At 36.7% G+C, this 20,259-nt stretch overlaps 1 protein-coding gene across 2 annotated transcripts in view; it reads left to right on the top strand.

Moving 5' to 3' along the window:
* Window positions 1–20,259, top strand: part of lrp1bb (low density lipoprotein receptor-related protein 1Bb) — a 302,189-nt gene that overhangs the window by 157,390 nt on the left and 124,540 nt on the right. The window contains exons 9-14 of one of the 2 annotated variants that reach the window (XM_084123162.1): window positions 2,365–2,551; window positions 2,855–2,998; window positions 4,890–5,126; window positions 5,245–5,425; window positions 12,598–12,817; window positions 19,851–20,040. In XM_084123162.1, coding sequence (XP_083979288.1) covers window positions 2,365–2,551; window positions 2,855–2,998; window positions 4,890–5,126; window positions 5,245–5,425; window positions 12,598–12,817; window positions 19,851–20,040 — 1,159 coding nt within the window. Of the gene's footprint in view, window positions 1–2,364; window positions 2,552–2,854; window positions 2,999–4,889; window positions 5,127–5,244; window positions 5,426–12,597; window positions 12,818–14,224; window positions 14,289–19,850; window positions 20,041–20,259 lie in introns of those variants that run through there. The other variant, XM_084123163.1, reaches the window with a different exon arrangement.

Here is a 20,259-nt window from a genome sequence, read left to right on the forward strand (position 1 = left end):
ATTCCTGTGATGTCAAAGTTTAATTTGCAGCATCATTACTGTCACATGATCCTCCAGAAATCGTTTTAATATATTGATTTGGTGTTAAAGAAACAAACAGTTGTGCTGCTTAATAGTTTTGTCGAAATCATGATACATTTTTTTCAGGATTCTTTGATGAATAGACAGTTCAAAAGAACAGCATTTATTTGAAATAGAAATCTTTTGTAACATTTCAAGTGCCTTAACTGTCACTTTATCAATTTAATGTGTCTTTGCTGAATAGAAGTACCCCCCCCCCCCCCCAAAAATAAAAAATAAAAAATAAAAAAAAATCGTGCTGACCCCAAACAAACATATGTATGTGAAATTAAAATTGCATTTGAAAATGACATTTTAACAAATGCTGTTTGAATTGATAACGTATTATTTTCTCAGACAGTTGTTCACAGATTGATTTCAGATATTAATTGGTTATATACACCCAGCAACTACTGTATCTGTGTGGCTTGATCTGCGTTTTAATTTCTCACGCTAGTTTCAGCATTAATTAGTCTAAATGAACACATGGGCTACAGAAACAGATTCACCATTTGAATATTTTAGCTGAAGTGCACTTATGAGGATGGTAATTATGGATCATTATTATTCAAAAGTAGACCTCATCTAAACAACCCAAAGATCTTCTCGCTGTCGTAAGTGTAGAAGGCCAGAGCAGCAGATTATTGTATGCAGACAGGTGTGGGTGCATTTGGTTTAATGGTGCTCTTAAATGTGAGCCACGATGTATTGGTGAGGGGTTGCTAACACCTTTCATTTCAATCGCAAATGAAGGTGAGATTTTGCAGGGCCTGGAAACTGTATCTTCTCTTTTTAATGTCACTGATTTTTTTTAAGGGGTTCCCTATTACAGTATGTGATGATACATTTTTAGTTGCGTGCCCTTCCATGCAAACCCTTATTTTTATTTAAAGCATGGTTTGTTCATAGGTTAGTCACACTCCACTGCTCTCAACTGTATTCAGTGATATACTGTACATTGTGTTCAACTGCAAAACATTAAACATAAAGTGGCCCCCAAAGTGTTTGGACACTTAAACCACACATTGATTATATAACAATATCAAACCAAATGCCTTTTTATTTTAATTTTTTTATTTTAAAGAAAGACAGCTCTAGCATTCTTTTTATCAAAATGTTGCTTAAAATAGTTTTACATTTAAATTAAAATAGGTAGCCTGTTCTCACCTCTCAGTTGAACAAATAAAACAGTTTATTTGTGACTTTTCTTATTTCTGTTAATTGCAATTTTATTTTCAGTTGCAATTTTGATTTCACGTAAGTTTAGAAGTTTTTTTGGAAGAAATTTAATACTTCTATTCAGCAAGGATACGCTTGATCTCTATTTCAAATAAATGCCCTTCTTTTGAACTTTCTATTCATCAAATAATTGAAAATGAAAATGTGAATAATATTTTATTCTGTTTTTGCTGTAGTTTTGATCAAATAAATGCAGCCTTGGTTAGCATAAGAGATTTCTTTCTTCGTACCGACCCCAAACTTTTGAATGGTTGACTTTATTTTTCATAGTTAGTCCATAACTTTTCTTAATCATGACTCAGTCTCAAGGTCAAATACGTCACTTATGTTAAAATGTGTCTGTATATTTCACAATGTCTGTTTTCTGTTTGATTTATTTCTGTTTTTATTTTTTTATTGATTGACTGACTGTGAAAATCGGCTTGTATATAATATTATTATGAAATGTTAAAAAAATCATATTTAATGTGATGGACATCTGTGAGAATTGACTTCAAACATCATTAAGTGTCCAATTTAAATAAGAATAGCATTATGAGCCACACTATTTTTCCAGAAGTCTTACCTTCTGCTGTAAAGGAACGTGTGGATGAATTATCTCCCTGTAGGTTTAGGTGAAGCACAATGCACATTTTAATGTGCATGTATTTGTGGGCAGAGTTCAGTGGTCCCTGTCTGCTCCTGTCACATAGACGTCGCTTGCAGAGGTAGCATGTAGGCTAGAATCACTGCACAGAATCAGGCTGTCCCCAGAGAAACACATGCACTCTGTTTGACCCTGCCTGAACTGCCTGAATGCATATCAATACAATTCAGCTCACCTTAAGCTTATCTGAAAATCTGCACCCTTTATTCAGTAATAAAGATTGTGGTTGTTGCCAGGCCAAATTAAGTCTAATAACAGCATAAGCTAGTGGCTAATTTGATTGTTGAATCAAAGGGAAATATCAAGGACTGTATCTGTGCTGTTCTGCTTTTCGTTGAGCTTACAAGGTAATATTTACCTACCTAAGTAACTTCTCAGCGCTCTAATCGACCTGAAATAGTCAATGCTCCTTTTTCTAGGTGGCACACCTGCATGGATTAGCTGTCTTTGAGGACTACTTGTTTGCAACTCGCTCCGATCCTTCCGGTGGAGCGGTGGTAGACATCTTACGGATAAATCGCTTCAATGTCACAGACCCGGAGACGCTAACCAGCATAGGAAATGCAAAAACGATACGGGTTTACCACAAGCTCAGTCAACCAAAAGGTAAAGTATGAGTTATGCTGGTTTCAGTTGCTTGCCTTTCGGCATGCTGTTGCTATTCCGCATCAAACACATCACTCCTTGGTTTTTGTTTTTGTTTCTAATTGGGAACATATAAAATGTTATTAATATTTTTTTTTATTATGTAATTTTTGCACTGTTGAAAACATATTCCAATATTTATAATATTTTTATTTTAGTAAATGATTAACAATGTATTGTATTTTTAAGACAATAATATATTCTTCTACATATGTAAGATGGTTATGGCTAATTGCGAATGTGACACCAGTGTCCTCTCCTCAGTCAAGGGCCATGCGTGTGAAGTTGACCCTTATGGTAAGCCTGGAGGATGCTCGCACATCTGCCTTCTCAGCGGGAGCTACAAATCCCGGAGCTGCCGCTGTCGTACCGGATTTAGCCTGGGAAGTGATGGGCAGTCCTGCAAAAGTCAGTCCGCCATAGCTCACAGCCTTTTGTTTGTTCATATTTGCTGTTCTAAAGTGTTTTTCTGAAATAATAAGATAATAATAATTAGGGCTGTTAGTTGGACGTTTAAGCCTGGTATATAATATAATTGTATTAAAAATCTTTTTTATTATTATTATTTTTTTTTTAAATGCAACTGTTTTTAAACTAAATCTAAAAAAGGTTTATGATTGAAGCTCTGTAGTTTTTAATTGTGGGTTGCAAAACATACTACATTGATAATTGAGAGGTTTACAAATAAACGTTCATTAAAGCCCAATGTATCATATTTCATACTCACGTTTTAACATGATTTTTCTAAAAAATATTTATGGATAATCAAGAAAACCTATGTTGTTCATATTGAGTGTTCATCTTCAAATATATCTAACAATATACAATTTATTCTTACATTTCTCCTTATGTAATTACTTTTTTTTTTTTTTTTTTGACAGCCCAAATAAAATATATTTTTGTTCTTTGCCAACAAAGTGAAAAAAGAAAAAGAAATACCGGTACTCAATGATTTTATGACACCTAATGTCACGTCATCCCAGTGGAATTGGTGATGGAATAATCTGTTTGTTTTATTTGATTCTCGTCAGCTGGAAATTGAAATGTGTGTTGTTACACTATTAAGCGGGAAGATTGAGTGGTTCTTCATTTGCGCCAGTCTTGGCACTGACTTGGATTGACAGAGATGGAGATGGAGATGAACTTTTAAGAAGATTGGCCCACATGGTTGTGGTGGTATTTTATTGACGGCCTATAGAATGATTCATTACTGCCATTTCCACTCTGTTCCCCCACACGCAGATCCTCCTGATCAATGGACGTTTTACTTAGTTGACAATGAAAGCTATGGGTCAATTAATGACGGTCCTGAGTTAAGCATAAAGTGACTGCAATAATGAACCAAGCTTTGCGTTTTGAGAGGTTTCTGATTTACACCTGCACCCAGATGTTCTACTTCCTCCCTCTTTCCATCAGATGAGAAGCTATGCTAAATGGCCGTGGTTGCCTTCATCCAATAGTCCTTGTGTTGTTTGATATATAGGTCTCAAAGCGCTTAATTGTCTTTAAGGTAGAGGAGCTCTTCCACTCAGAATGATAAATGGAAGTGATACTTATGTGATCTCATCCACACTGGTTTGGTCCATTGAGGAAGGAGGTGGATGTCCCTCTCTTTACCCAGAATCCTATTCCTTTCCCATCGGCCTAACTCATTACAGACAGACTGGGCCGCCCTTTGTGTTATGCCCACTGTGACAAGAGGTTAATTTATTTAAGCTTGTTACTAACCCCGTGGATAACCTCAGCTTCTGTCGTGCGCCTTTGTGAATCTGACAACAGGAGATTTATTGTTTAAACAGAGTCCCAATGAACAAAAATATCAATGCTGGAGCTTGTCAAATGAATCCTCTCAATCAAGATAATTTTTGCCTGGGGATGTTAAGTGGGGCTGATTGCTCCATTCATTTCTGTAACTGAACGCGTCTGCCTGTGCTAGTTTTGGGATTTGTAGATCTTCACACAACTGATGTTTTATTTTGGCTCAAACTTAAGAATTATACACTACCAGTCTCACGTTTGGAATAAGTACGATTTTTTAATGTTTTCTCTTTTCCATTGTTTCTCTTCTTGAAAATGCAGTAAAAACCACAATATTGTGAAATATTATTACAATTTCTATTTTATAACATACTTTATTCCTGTGATAGCAAAGCTGAATTTTCAGCAGCAATTACACCAGTCTTCAGACACTGATACAGGAAAATTGGAAAATCTGAAATATTCCCGTCTTTTGACCGGTAGTGTACTGTATATGACATAAAAGGACTTTGGGTTACACTTTCTATCTGTGTCTTTGCAGAGCCCAAAAATGATCTTTTCCTCTTCTATGGAAAGGGACGACCTGGGATAATTCGTGGTCTGGACATGAATGTCAAGTCGAGCAATGAACACATTGTTCCTATCGAGGACTTAGTGAATCCAAGAGCTTTAGACTATCATGCTGAAACCGGAAACATTTACTTTGCTGATACTACAAGTTTTTTGATAGGACGGCAGAAAGTTGATGGGAGCAGTCGGAAAACAATTCTCAAAGATGGTAATTATTGTAATCATTTTGCACTTTTTACTTTTTTGACCCTGTTTACACCTGGAATTATTTGAATTGAAATCATGTAATGAACGAATCATTTAAAGAATTGTGTGTACTTTTACAGATCTTGATAATGTGGAGGGTATTTCAGTGGATTGGATTGGGAATAACCTGTACTGGACCAACGATGGCTACAGAAAAACCATCAGCGTGGCCAGGCTAGAACAGGCATCTGAAACCAGGAAGACTCTTTTGGAGGGAGACATGTCTCACCCTAGAGCCATAGTGGTGGATCCTCTCAATAGGTACAGAGCCGTAACACTCAATCATAAACCTAAATATGGATTATGTATCATACAGTGATTTGAAATGTTTATCAACATTCATACACAATGACTTATGATTTGGATAGAAACATTTGTTAAGTGACCGTTTATGTTGAAATATTTCATTTTATGTAACTAGCCAAAAAAAAAAAAAGAAGAAATTAATACTTTTATTAGCAAGGAAACATTAAATTGTGATAAAGTGACAATAAAGTGACAGTACATATTTTAAATTATTAAAAAATATATATTTTTTCAAATAGCTATTTATATTTGAAATAATGATGTTCTTTTGACATTTCTATCCATCAAAGAATTCTGAAAAATATATATATATCAAAGCAGCACAACTGTTTTCAATATTGATAATAATAAAATAATAATAATAAAAAAGTCTTACTCATCAAATCGGCACATTATTATGATTCATGTGACACTTAAGACTTGAGTAATGGCTGCTGAAAATACAGCTTTGCCATCAGAGGAATAAATTATATTTTAAAATATATATATATAAAAAAGGGGTTATTTTAAATTGTAATTATTTACAATACTACTGTATTTATGATCAAATAAATGCAACCCTGAGCATATGAGATTTTCAAAATACATCTTACTGGCCCCAAATTTTGAATAGTATACAATTAAAACACTGAAAATTAGAACATTGAAAGACACTAAGAACTAAAGCTTAAACTAAAAATAATTAAATGTCGAAACCAGCCAATTAATATCCAATAAAGACTAATACTGATGAATAAAAAGAAGTAAAATTGACTTAACCGATATTGTGCCAAAATATAATCAGGCTAAAAAATCTGCTTGAAATATGCTTGGAAATGATTAAAAACATGAGTAATACTTCCCTAGTGAAAAAAAACCTATGGCAAAATGTATTTAAAATACATTTATTTCATACTAAGTATACTACAAACCCATTAACATATTTACTGACATATCCGCTTGAGACTTACTGATATGAATATTATAGTTAAACTTTATTTGGAGCACTTCTTTAATGCATGATGCACATTTCTTTATATTAAACCTAAAATGTGTTTTAATATCACTATTAGTAAGGATAGTATTGATCTCTGTATAATATCAGTATTTAATTGCAGTAGTTCCACTTTAGCACAATCAAATATACTTAAGTATATCTTTAGTTGGAGCTCAGCACTATTTCCAGATAACTAAAGTGTATTAAGTACAACATTAGTGGTTCCAATTTTGCTAAATTTAAGTATATCAATTTACAAAAAGTACAATTGCAGAGTATTTATATTAAGTACATAAATATGTAAATGTATTTGTAGTATATTTAGTATAAAATAAATGTTTTTCAAATACATTTTAGTATATTTATTTTTCATTAGGGTCCTTTAAATCAACATTTGCAATCTGTGATGAAATGCTGATCTCTACTTACTTCCCACCTTCCCTGAAGGAACAGTCCTCATTCCAGTTTATTTACTAACATTTGTTTACACTGCATGGCTTCAGAGGCGAATGCAATTGTACATAGTGTAGTGAAGCATGTAGGTGCCCATCCACGCGTTCCTCCATCTGAACTGGTTTGTGTGTGTCTGTGTGTGTGTGTCTGTGTGTGTGTCTGTGTGTGTGTCTGTGTGTGTGTCTGTGTGTGTGCTTGTGTGTGTGTGTGTGTGTGTGTGTGTGTGTGTGTGTGTGTGTGTGTGTGTGTGTGTGTGTGTGTGCACGTGCATTTGTACCAGTAAGCTGACATGGCACGGTCAGTAAAAAGGGTGAGTTTGATGGCCCAGAGCCAATCTCATTATCACCCTCCCTGGGTGTGAGAGTAACTCATGAATCCTGAAGAGGTGCAGCCAGCCAAGGCTGAAGAAGCGAGATACTGCAATGAGGAAACAACCACTCTCGGCCCTCTCAGATTCAATCACGCAACCTGATCACTCTCTTTTTTATCTGATTAAAAAGTACTTAAGTACTGGCATACTGATTGGTCAATGGTCATCAGATCTTTTGGGCCAAACCACGTTGTATCTGAAGAGTACTTTGAGTACTTTTAATTTATTTATTTTTAAATCTCTGTAAATAAACGTCTTATTTAAAAGTGTGCACTTATCATTAAGTAATTAATATATGTTGGAATAGATTTTTGCCATCTTTAGTGAACCCAAGAGGTGTTGATTACTGATTCATTTGAAGAGAGGGAAAGCAAATGCAGAATAGTTTCATTATTTCCAGATACAATGGGTTCATTAGCTCAGAGCCATAATTATATTCATTGCTCAGACCTCACGCTTGTGCAATTTATGCGACTCTCTCTCACATTTAATGAAGCTAATGTATCTTGAATGGCAGTGCTAACAATAAAATAAGAAATGGGCAATGACAGGAAGCTAGAAACTGTTCCTTTGTGAGTTTGTCAACAGATACTCACAAATAGCGCACGTTTGCACAAGTAAAAACGGCAACTTATCGCCCAGTCACCACTGCGTGTCATTCCCGATGGGATAACTTCAGTGGTGTGGAAGCGATTCAAATCTGCATTAAAAGCATCGTCTGCTGAACTGCCAGCTCAGAGGATGTCACACAGACTGCATGACTGCATTGAGAGTGGAAAGCTTTCTGGAGCTGGGGCTCAGACAGGAAATGAGAAGCGCCTCTTCTAAGGTGCCATTGATGTGTCCTGTTTTGACAGGCAGTAAAAAAAGACGATGGTGGATGATGGAAATTTAGAGATGTAAATTGTTGACCTCTCCAACAGGGCATCAGAGGATAGATCACATGAACTTTGAACGCTGGCCAAAAAAGAATGATTCATGTACAGTACAGTACAGTACAGTACAGTACATCATACTTCAAAGCAAAGATATTTTTGGGGGTGTTTTTTGAGTGTGGTGAGTGAGTTGGATAACTTATCAAAGTTAAGAGATAACAGAGTTAAATTTTAAATTGATGTTTTAACAATTTAATATTATTACATTACAAAATGATTAGAATAATTATATATAATTATATATTTTAAAAAAACATGATTATTTTGTATCATTTAATTTCAGTCGAATATGCATTCTTCATTGTAAATGTAAAATTTGGTTTTGTTTACACAAAATGCATTACTTAAATATCTTTATTATGACTGAACAGAATCAAAATGCTTTATTTTAAATCTGTTTATCCTTTATTTGAATAATCTCTAGTACAATTTTCAATCAAATAAATGCAGCCTTGGTGAGCATGAGATTTCTTTCAAAAACATGAAATAAACTTTTTGAGAGTAGAGTGAACAGATTATGATAAGTTAATAGATAACAGAGTGAGATAACATCACAATTGATTATTTGATATTTAAAAAAATAAGATTTATTTAATTATACAAAGATTAGAATAATTTAATAATATATAATTATTTCAAAATATGATTACGTAATTTATTAGTTTCAAAATATGACTGCGCTATTTATTAATGTAATATATATTAATTTTATAGGCATTCTTTGCCTTACATGTAAAATTTGGTTTAACGATATTTTTGGTAAAATATTTGGTAACACTTTAGTTTAGGATCCAATTCTCACTATTAACTAGTTGCTTATTAGCATGAATATTAGGATATTGGCTGTTTATTACTTATAAAGCGCATATTAATGCCTTATTCTGCATGACCATATTCTACATCCCTTAATCCTACCCGATGCCTAAACTACTAATGGTATACTAACAACTACCTTACTAACTATTAATAAGCTGCACTTATGAGTTAATGAGGCAAAAGGCGTAGTTAAAAGTTGGGTAATAGTGACAATTGGACCCTAAACTAAAGTGTGACCAAATGTTTTACTTAAATATCTTAATTATGACTGAATGGAATCAAAACTTTCTTTTTAACCCATTTAGTTTTTATTAGTACAATTTTGACTGTGTTTTGACCCACCTGAATGGGCTTATTTATAGTAATGGGGTTAGGGCCCATCATTAGGGCTTGGCCATCTATCAGGTGAGCAGGTGGCATGTTGATCTTTGTCTGCTCTGCTGGATGGGCTTCCCCCTGAAATAACAGCCACCTGTCCTGATTTCTTTATCTCTCACCCCCATACCGTATACATCTCTTTGTTGATGCCACAAGCAGCCTATATAATAACATGATAAGAACGAACTTGCCCAACTCAGTAACTCTTTTCTCTCTTTTAGTATCTCCGGTTCTGTCATTTGGACTTCCACGATTTACGTCTCTGTCTCTCCATTTTATATATATATATATATATATATATATATATATATATATAACCTTCCGTGCCATGCATGATTTCATATATATATATGTATGTATATAATTTTTTTTTTTTATTATTATTTTTTTTATCTATGCTCACTTCATTGCTGTCCTATATTCTCAGGAGCAGACTTTCTAAACTGTGGAATTTTTAGCAGGTCAAAACTGATTTTGTAAACTCCTACCAGTTCATAGTGCATAAACCACAGTTTAATGGAGTTCTTATAGTCCTAGCTTGATGCTCCAGTTTAAAGGATTAATGAAGCCTTCAGTGTCTCATCTACAGAGAGGAAAATAAGTATTTGAACACCCTGCTATTTTGCAAGCTCTCCCACTTAGAAATCATGGAGGGGTCTGAAATTGTCATCGTAGGTGCATGTCCACTGTGAGAGACATAATCTAAAAAAAAAAAAAACAGAAATCACAATGTATGATTTTTTAACTATTTATTTGTATGATACAGCTGCAAATAAGTATTTGAACACCTGAGAAAATCAATGTTAATATTTGGTACAGTAGCCTTTGTTTGCAATTACAGAGGTCAAACGTTTCCTGTAGTTTTTCACCAGGTTTGCACACACTGCAGGAGGGATTTTGGCCAACTCCTCCACACAGATCTTCTCTAGATCAGTCAGGTTTCTGGGCTGTCGCTGAGAAACACGGAGTTTGAGCTCCCTCCAAAGATTCTCTATTGGGTTTAGGTCTGGAGACTGGCTAGGCCACGCCAGAACCTTGATATGCTTCGTACAGAGCCACTCCTTGGTTATCCTGGCTGTGTGCTTCGGGTCATTGTCATGTTGGAAGACCCAGCCTCGACCCATCTTCAATGCTCTAACTGAGGGAAGGAGGTTGTTCCCCAAAATCTCGCAATACATGGCCCCGGTCATCCTCTCCTTAATACAGTGCAGTCGCCCTGTCCCATGTTCAGAAAAACACCCCCAAAGCATGATGCTACCACCCCCATGCTTCACAGTAGGGATGGTGTTCTTGGGATGGCACTCATCATTCTTCTTCCTCCAAACACGTTTAGTGGAATTATGACCAAAAAGTTCTATTTTGGTCTCATCTGACCACATGACTTTCTCCCATGACTCCTCTGGATCATCCAAATGGTCATTGGCAAACTTAAGACGGGCCTTGACATGTGCTGGTTTAAGCAGGGGAACCTTCCGTGCCATGCATGATTTCAAACCATGACGTCTTAGTGTATTACCAACAGTAACCTTGGAAACGGTGGTCCCAGCTCTTTTCAGGTCATTGACCAGCTCCTCCCCTGTAGTTCTCGGCTGATTTCTCACCTTTCTTAGGATCATTGAGACCCCACGAGGTGAGATCTTGCATGGAGCCCCAGTCCGAGGGAGATTGACAGTCATGTTTAGCTTCTTCCATTTTCTAATGATTGCTCCAACAGTGGACCTTTTTTCACCAAGCTGCTTGGCAATTTCCCGTAGCCCTTTCCAGCCTTGTGGAGGTGTACAATTTTGTCTCTAGTGTCTTTGGACAGCTCTTTGGTCTTGGCCATGTTAGTAGTTGGATTCTTACTGATTGTATGGGGTGGACAGGTGTCTTTATGCAGCTAACGACCTCAAACAGGTGCATCTAATTTAGGATAATAAATGGAGTGGAGGTGGACATTTTAAAGGCAGACTAACAGGTCTTTGAGGGTCAGAATTCTAGCTGATAGACAGGTGTTCAAATACTTATTTGCGCTGTATCATACAAATAAATAGTTAAAAAATCATACATTGGGATTTCTGGATTTTTTTTTTTTTGATTATGTCTCTCACAGTGGACATGCACCTACGATGACAATTTCAGACCCCTCCATGATTTCCAAGTGGGAGAACTTGCATATATATATATATACATACACATTTTATATATACACATATATATACAGCCGTTTTTAACTGTGATAATAATAAGAAATAGTTATTGAGCAGTAAATCATCATTTTAGAATTTACAAAATCCTCATTGAAAATTAATAGAAAATAAACTGGTCTTATTAAATTTAAATTGGCCTAAAAATTCTATTCTTTTATAAATATTACATATAACATTTTGTGAAGGTTAAAGAAGGTTAAGGAGCGGGAGGATACTATTTTTAAGAGCCTCAGGCCCTTTTTTTGTACTCGTTGAAAATGCCATGTAATCTTTGCTCATTTCGGTTAGACCCTGCATGTGATTACATTCAGAACAGTGCAGAACAGACTCGGAGCATGCTGTTTGCCTTCTGAATAATTCATGGGGTCACGTAGCCAACACACTGGGACAGAGAGCGCTTGATTCGCCCTTTATCCAATTCTGTTTTATGTGGTGCACATGAAGCAAGACTTCTATCATTGATGAGGCAGAAAAGCTTGCGTTGACCGCTGAGTAGTACTCAGAGGCAGCAAATCCCTTGAGCACACTTACTAGGGAAAGGATCATGTCGAAACGTTGACCCAATCACTTTTCAAATATCACTAACCCATTGAGAGTAACAGTTCGTGTTGGCACAGGACCTTTCAGTATATCCACAACTAACAAAAGAAAATGAAAATGAGAGGACCAACCAGAGGAATGTCTTGATATGGATGGTGGCCTTGTTTTCTAGACATTTTAAGCCACTCACTGTTTGTCCTTGGTGTCAGTTTATCTTGTTGGTTAACAGATTTATCTCCAGATCAAAATGATTTCCCTTTGGTGTGAGATGCTGACTTTTCCTAAGCATATTTTGTTTATGTTCAGTGTACATTTTTTTTGACTTGGAGGCAATTTGTTTCAATTTGTTTCAGCTGTGCAATTCCTGTCGTGGCGAGTAAGTTGTGATTGATATTCATGTCTGCTTCAAACGTAAAAACAAGAGCTTTTTTTCATGGATTACACTGACTGTGTTTTGGTTTTGGTTGCAGTTGGATGTACTGGACGGATTGGGAAGAGGATGAGGTGAACGACAGCATCGGGAGAATAGAGAAAGCCTGGATGGATGGGTCCAACAGGAAAATATTTGTCACATCTAACATGCTGTGGCCCAATGGACTCACTCTGGACCATGGAACCAGTACCATGTACTGGTGTGATGCCTATTATGATCACATTGAGAGAATCTACCTCAATGGCACTGGGAGAATGGTGAGTGAAATGTTGCTTTTTCATAGCTTCGGAATCTCAATGAATTTCTTAGTTATTTTCTCCAGACTTTTCAGATGTTTCTCGTAAAAAGTCTTGCAATTTAAATATTAAATGTGACAATTGTTAACCAATTAGGCAGGGCTTCCTAAAGCCTGGAAGATGATTAGCATTTAGCTCAGGTTCCCTCATAATTTAATTGAAAAGTCTTTCATAAAACAGAACAATCCAATGCATTTGTGAATTTATGTAAATTTATAAAAAAGCTTTTATTTAGTCATTTCTTTGGCAATTAAAATCAGTTGACAAAACTGTTTCCTGTTTTGGAAACAAAGTCTTTCCTGTTTTGTTCTGCAAAATACTATATTGTCCACAGTCAAATCACAAATGTGAATTTTGTTTCTAATAAGTTGCTAATAATGACTACAACCTCAATACTTATGTTTGCTAATAAGGACTACAATTTTAATTCTGAAGTTTGCTAATGAGGACTACAACTCATCAATTAATCAAGCACGTAAAGTCACATTTTTAAAGCACACAGTGATTTCAAAATCTACATTTGAGGTCTGACTGTGCATAGTCTATGTTACTGCACAGAATGGGAAAGTCTCTTCAAGTAATGTTGACCACAGACTTTATTTTACTTCGATCGAAAACCACTTTATAAAAACCCATTAGAAATTCCTGAGGGAACCCATGGCAAATTAGACTTCTGGATAGGCCCACGAATTGATGTAATGATTGAAGAGCTCTATTATTGAGACAAACTTTGACAGAATAAACAAGCTTTAAAATGTATGATGAATGCATAGCTTGGATTAATTTGGTCTTATAAGAATGACTTTAATGTGAAATGAGAGTGCAGGTTGAGAGTTTGCTTGGCACACTGTATCTTTGAAGCATTGAAACATTGTTCAGTGTTTCATCCGTTCAAGTTCATCCATCAGGCCATTAGATATTAACCCTTAAATACATTAATGTTTCGCCAATCTATATCTAACACAGATGGATCTATACCTGTCGTGATAATATAAAACTCTCCTGATATTAGAGTAACAATTACAGAAGAATAAAATAAAGCCTATTTTGTTACCTTTTGGAGCTTGGAATGGTTCACTTTGACCAGATATTTTATAACATCATCACTATCCTCGTCAAAGCTAATTTCAGTACATTTAGCATCTGGCTCATATTTGCCATCTCAAACATATTTTCTCAAAACTATCATTTTCAACATCTTCTAAATCAATATTTTGATTGCTGACAGCTTCTTCACCAGATCCACCATCAAACAAATTAACAGTGACACTAATATTTGATTGCATTCAGTTATTGCTCTGCAGTAAATCACTGAGCCATTTCAAGATTTGCTGATGATACTTTCTATTCATTTGTTTTCTGCCTGTAGTAACTATGAGTGAAACATCACTTTATCATTGTGTATCAGACATTGCCACCTTGTGGAATAAAGGTGAATTGCACTTATTCAGTCATCAAAGATTTAATTATTGTTGCACAGAAAATTTTTACTTGCACTGTTACACACCTCTGGTCTTTAGCGATACAATTTTTACCGAAATGAATTGGAAAACAGGCATTGTTTTATAATTTTATTTTCTTTCTTGTTATATTGTTTATAATGAATTGATTGAGGAATACTAATAAGGTCACTGAGGTATGCGTTTTAGGGTCTTTACTTCCTGCTTTGCTACTGGTCGGACGCTTTTGCCTACTGCTCCGCACTTTGCTCTATCGCTTTCGTTATTATTACATTTTATCACCTAATTTTAACTTCAGTGAATCAGCACAGTGCTCAGAACGCTTGGATTACTATAAAAAAGCAGAATTAGTTTCATTCCTTCAGAATTCACTGAAGCTTACATTCCGAGGAAGAGAAAACTGAACTGCTTACATTCCGGCGGAAGAGAAAACATTCACAAGGATAAGAGAAAATGCGTCCTTTTGATTCTACTTGCTGTACTAACTGCCAAAAACTTTTACAAAGGATTACAGTTCTTGAAACAAAGCTAATGGTAGGATCAAACCAGACGGAACCCACAACAGAGTTTCATCATGGACAAATACAGCGCACAGCCGGTGAGTGTCATGAATTTAATGCTCCTCAACAGAACATACCTAGTGCAGAGAAACAAGCCGATCGACCTACAAACCGTTGGTACAAAGAGGGGGCAAAACCCAAAAATAGAGGCATTAGACTCTCTCAGGCAAAAATAGTTTCATCTACACCATACACAGCTACAAGGATTACAAACAATGGTCGTCTTCCACAACCTATTCATCTTAAGAACAGATTTGAAGTATTATTGAATGAGGAATGCTCAAATTTGTTAAATGTGGATGAACACAGACAGCCAGGAGCTCACTCTGATACTAACAGGCGCTCAAGGTCAAGCAGACAGCGGCACTCAGCTCAGAGCGCAGCCGAGGTCAAAACATTGATAGTTGGGGACTCTACGATCAGAGATATCAGCTCGAAAGATACAACTACATGCTGCCTTCCACAAGCAACAACCTCTGACGTAAACAGAGAAATTCAAAACATTTTGATGAAACATAAGACTGCAAATCGACTCATCGTTCATGTGGGGAAGAATGATATCCATAAAGAGCAGTCAGAACAGCTTAAGAAGGATTTCAATGAACTTTTTGAAACACTCAAAAGACTGAAAGTACAAACGTTCATCAGTGGACCACTTCCAGCTAGAGGAAGTAACAGGTTCTCACGGTTGCTTGGGCTTAATTCATGGCTGCAAAAAACCTGTAATATAAAAGGAGTGAACTTCATAGACAACTTTAATCTTTTCTGGAATCAGAGGCCACTGTTTCAACAAAATGGCCATCTTCCAAACAAACTGGGTTCAAGAGTGCTAAAGGACAATATCCTTTTCTCCCTTCATCATCCTTCTGCCAATCCAATCAACCAGAATGGCACACACTCACCTGGACACAGTTTGAATGACCACAGGACTTCACTTCAGGACTTGAATGGACATGCGGCTGACACATCTCACAAAGACAATGATAACACCATGCAGCCAAAACATCTTCTGCTCACGGACACAACTTCAGCTGAGCCCTGCCCACTGAGCTCACCAGAGTCAGACTGTGACATATTAGAAATGTCACAAGATTCAGCTCCCAAGGACAGCATATTACAGCCTCGAATAACAACAGATTCAGCACCCAAGAATGACCAGGGAAGCCAGGACAGCATATTACAGCCTCCAAAAACAACAGATTCAGCACCCAAGAATGACCAGGGAAGCCAGGACAGTACATTACAGCCACCAGTAACAACAGATTCAGCACCCAAACACGACCAGGAAAGCCAAGACAGCATATTACAGCCTCCATTAACACCACAGCCACTCTCACCGCTATCACTATCTCCTACATCCCCATTGATGTGTTTCTCAGAGAAAATGGAAAAACTAGTGTATGCTGGAACCCAATTCGCTGGAAGCCCCCAGATATCAACCAGAAAAACATCACTACCACCAAAGTCTATGGGCGCAGCTCGCCCTCTCCCCCCTCCCCCTCTTCCTCCTCCTCGAGCATTAAGGCCCCTTCCACAACGCCAGGGCCCACAACTTCCACCGTCTGCTCGAGGTGTTACAAAATCAACCAATACCAGCTCCAAGTGATTTGTGCCGGGTCCCCGCTGTGATAACAGTAACTTTCTCAAATGTTTACAGAACAAGCGGGAACCCAGTGTTCCTGTATCATCTGTTCATTCACATGTTAGAAAGTCTAAGACCTTTAAAAGCCGTACAGCAAACCCATCTAATCTGGTGCCTATCACACGACAAACTAAGATTGTGGACACAAAAAGCAAGACTGTTAAGTTAGCACTTTTAAACATCCGCTCACTTAAAAATAAATCACTTCTAGTCAATGACTTTATAAGCACATACAACCTGGACTTTATATTTCTAAATGAAACTTGGCTAGAAGACAGCTGCAGTGCAACAATCCTCAATGAAACATCTCCTCCGAACTTTACCTTTATGAGTGTCTCCAGAGCTGGAAGGAGAGGTGGGGGTGTAGCTGCTCTTTTTAAAGATGTCTATCAATGTAAGCAAATATCATTTGGTAATTACCCGTCTTTCGAACATCTGGGTATTGTGTTAAAAGGTGCTCCACGGATTTTACTTATCACTATTTACAGGCCTCCAAAATACTCTTCAGCCTTTGCTGAAGACTTTACAGAACTGTTATCAATAATTTCCTCAGAGTTTGACAGTTTCACTATTGCTGGAGATTTTAACATTCACATAGATAATGCAGAAAATAATATGACAAAAGAAATCAATACTGTTTTAAAAACTTTTGATCTGATTCAACATGTACATGGGCCCACACACAATCGTGGACACACTCTAGATTTACTTATCAGTAAGGGTCTAAACATTTCATTGAATGATATTAAGGATGTCGCACTCTCTGATCATTACTGTATTTTCTTTGATTTATTGATCTCTCCTGCCATTGAAGTTAGATCTGTGTCTGTCAAGAAGAGATGCCTAAATGAGAACACTAGTGTACTATTTATGAAGGCCATATCCCTAAGACCGAGCATATCTGCTGACTCGGTTGATTCTCTCCTTGATTCTTTTAACTCAAAGGTTAAAAATGTAATTGATGATATTGCTCCTGTGAAAGTCAGGAAGAATGGTAAACAAAAAGCACCTTGGAGAAACTCAACAGCAGTGCAAATTATGAAAAGACAATGCAGAAAATCAGAGCGCATGTGGCGAAAGACAAAACTTGTAATCCACTATAACATCTATAGAGACACCATTCGTGCTTTCAATATGGAACTAGGCAAAGCTAGACAGACTTTCTTCTCCAATATCATAAACAGAAACCTAAATAATACTCGAAATCTCTTCGCTACTGTCGACAGACTAACAAATCCCCCAAGCGAGATTCCCAGTGAAATGCTCTCCGACAGCAAGTGTAGTGAGTTTGCTACCTTTTTCTCTGAGAAAATCAATAATATTAGAAAGGTGATCAGCACATCCTTGAGTTGCGCTGGGGTCAGTCAGATCAGACTTCAACCTGAGAAAGTAGTTACTATGTCTGATTTTGAAGAAATTGATGGCAAAATTCTGAAAGAAACCGTTCAGCACCTTAAAACATCAACCTGCGCCCTTGACACACTTCCCACATCTTTTTTTAAAAGTGTGTTAGACTGTTTAGAAGCAGATCTCATAGAAGTGGTAAATGCCTCACTTTTCTATGGAAGTTTTCCAAACTCCCTTAAAACTGCTGTTGTCAAACCCCTCCTGAAAAAGAGCAATCTGGATAAGACTATATTAAGCAACTATAGACCGATCTCAAATCTTCCTTTCACAGGCAAAATCATTGAAAAAGTTGTCTTCAACCAGCTGAACAAATTCTTAAACTCAAATGGATACTTTGATAATTTTCAATCTGGCTTCCGATCGCATCACAGCACAGAGACGGCGCTCATTAAGATAATAAACGATATTCGCTTAAATACAGATTCAGGCAAATTATCAGTGCTGGTTCTACTCGACCTCAGTGCTGCATTTGACACTGTCGATCACAAAATACTTCTAGACAGGCTGGAAAACTGGGTGGGGTTTTCTGGGACAGTTCTAAAATGGTTCAGGTCATACTTAGATGGGAGAGGTTATTATGTGAGTATAGGTGACCATAAGTCTGAGTGGACGCCCATGACATGCGGAGTCCCTCAAGGCTCAATTCTTGCGCCACTCCTGTTCAACCTGTACATGCTCCCAATGAGCCAAATAATGAGAAAGAACCAAATCTCTTACCACAGCTATGCAGACGACACACAGCTCTACTTAGCCCTATCGCCTAACGATTACAGCCCCATTGACTCTCTGCTTCAATGCATTGATGAAGTCAACAGCTGGATGTGCCAAAACTTTCTACAGTTAAACAAAGACAAAACTGAAATCATTGTGTTTGGAAACAAAGATGAAGTTCTCAAGGTGAACGCATACCTTCACTCTAAAGGTCAAACAACTAAAAATCAGGTCAAGAATCTTGGTGTGTCTTTAGAGTCAGACCTTAGTTTCAATAGTCATGTCAAAGCAATAACTAAATCAGCATACTATCATCTGAAAAATATTGCAAGAATTAGATGCTTTGTTTCCAATCAAGACTTAGAAAAACTAGTGCATGCTTTCATCACCAGCAGGGTGGATTATTGTAATGGACTCCTCACTGGCCTTCCCAAAAAGACCATAAGACATTTGCAGCTCATACAGAACGCTGCAGCCAGGATTCTTAGCAGAACCAGAAAATATGATCATATCACACCAGTCCTCAGGTCATTACACTGGCTGCCAGTTACTTATAGGATTGATTTTAAAGTATTATTACTAGTATATAAATCATTCAATGGCCTAGGACCTCAATACATTGCAGATATGCTCACGGAATACAAACCCAACAGATTACTCAGATCATTAGGATCACATCAGCTAGAAGTTCCAAGAGTTCACTCTAAGCAAGGAGAGTCTGCTTTTAGCTATTATGCCAGCCGCAGCTGGAACCAGCTTCCAGAGGAGATCAGATGTGCTCCTACATTAGTCACATTCAAATCCAGACTCAAAACACATCTGTTTAACTTTGCATTTAATGAATGAGCACTGTGTCACTGTTTGTCCGACTGTTTATACTGTGTCTTATTTTAGTCTTTATTCTAAACTGTTTTAATTATTTTTAGTTCTTTCTCGTTTCTTTATTTTAAACTGTTCTTTATTCTAAACTGTTTTAATTATTTTTAGTTCTTTCTTGTTTCTTTATTTTAAACTGTTTTGTATATTCTTATTTCTTCTGATTATTTTTAATAGTATGTAAAGCACTTTGAATTACCATTGTGTATGAAATGTGCTATATAAATAAACTTGCCTTGCCTTGCCTTGCCTTAAAGAGAAAAAAAGATTTATCCTCTACCACAGTTGTCACAACAGTACATGGTAATATATATATATTTTCTGTTTTTTCGCTGTAGGTTGTGTACAGTGGCAGGCAACTCAATCACCCGTTTGGGATTGCACAGTACCAAAATTCCATCTTCTGGACAGAGTATATGAACGCTTCCATCTTCCAGCTGGATCTGGTCTCTGGTGAAGTCATTCTGCTGAGAAGTGAAAGACCCCCTCTGTTTGGGCTCCGAGTATATGATGCACAAAGCCAGCTGGGTAAAGTCACTTTAACTCTAAAAGAAAAGTTAAAGTTTTCAGAATGACAAATTTTGTATCTTCTTTTAAATAATGTTTTAATGAATAATGGCCGGGATTTCTCTTTTTCCTTTTTAATTCATACAGGTAAGTTGGAATTTAAATTGAATTGGCCACAACATAGAGGAATTTGATTTGCAGTGACAGGAAGATGAATTTACTGGATTGAAATTCAAAGAA

The sequence above is a fragment of the Abramis brama genome (assembly GCF_963993115.1).
Source record: "Abramis brama genome assembly, chromosome: 8".
Classification (NCBI taxonomy): Eukaryota; Metazoa; Chordata; class Actinopteri; order Cypriniformes; family Leuciscidae; genus Abramis; species Abramis brama.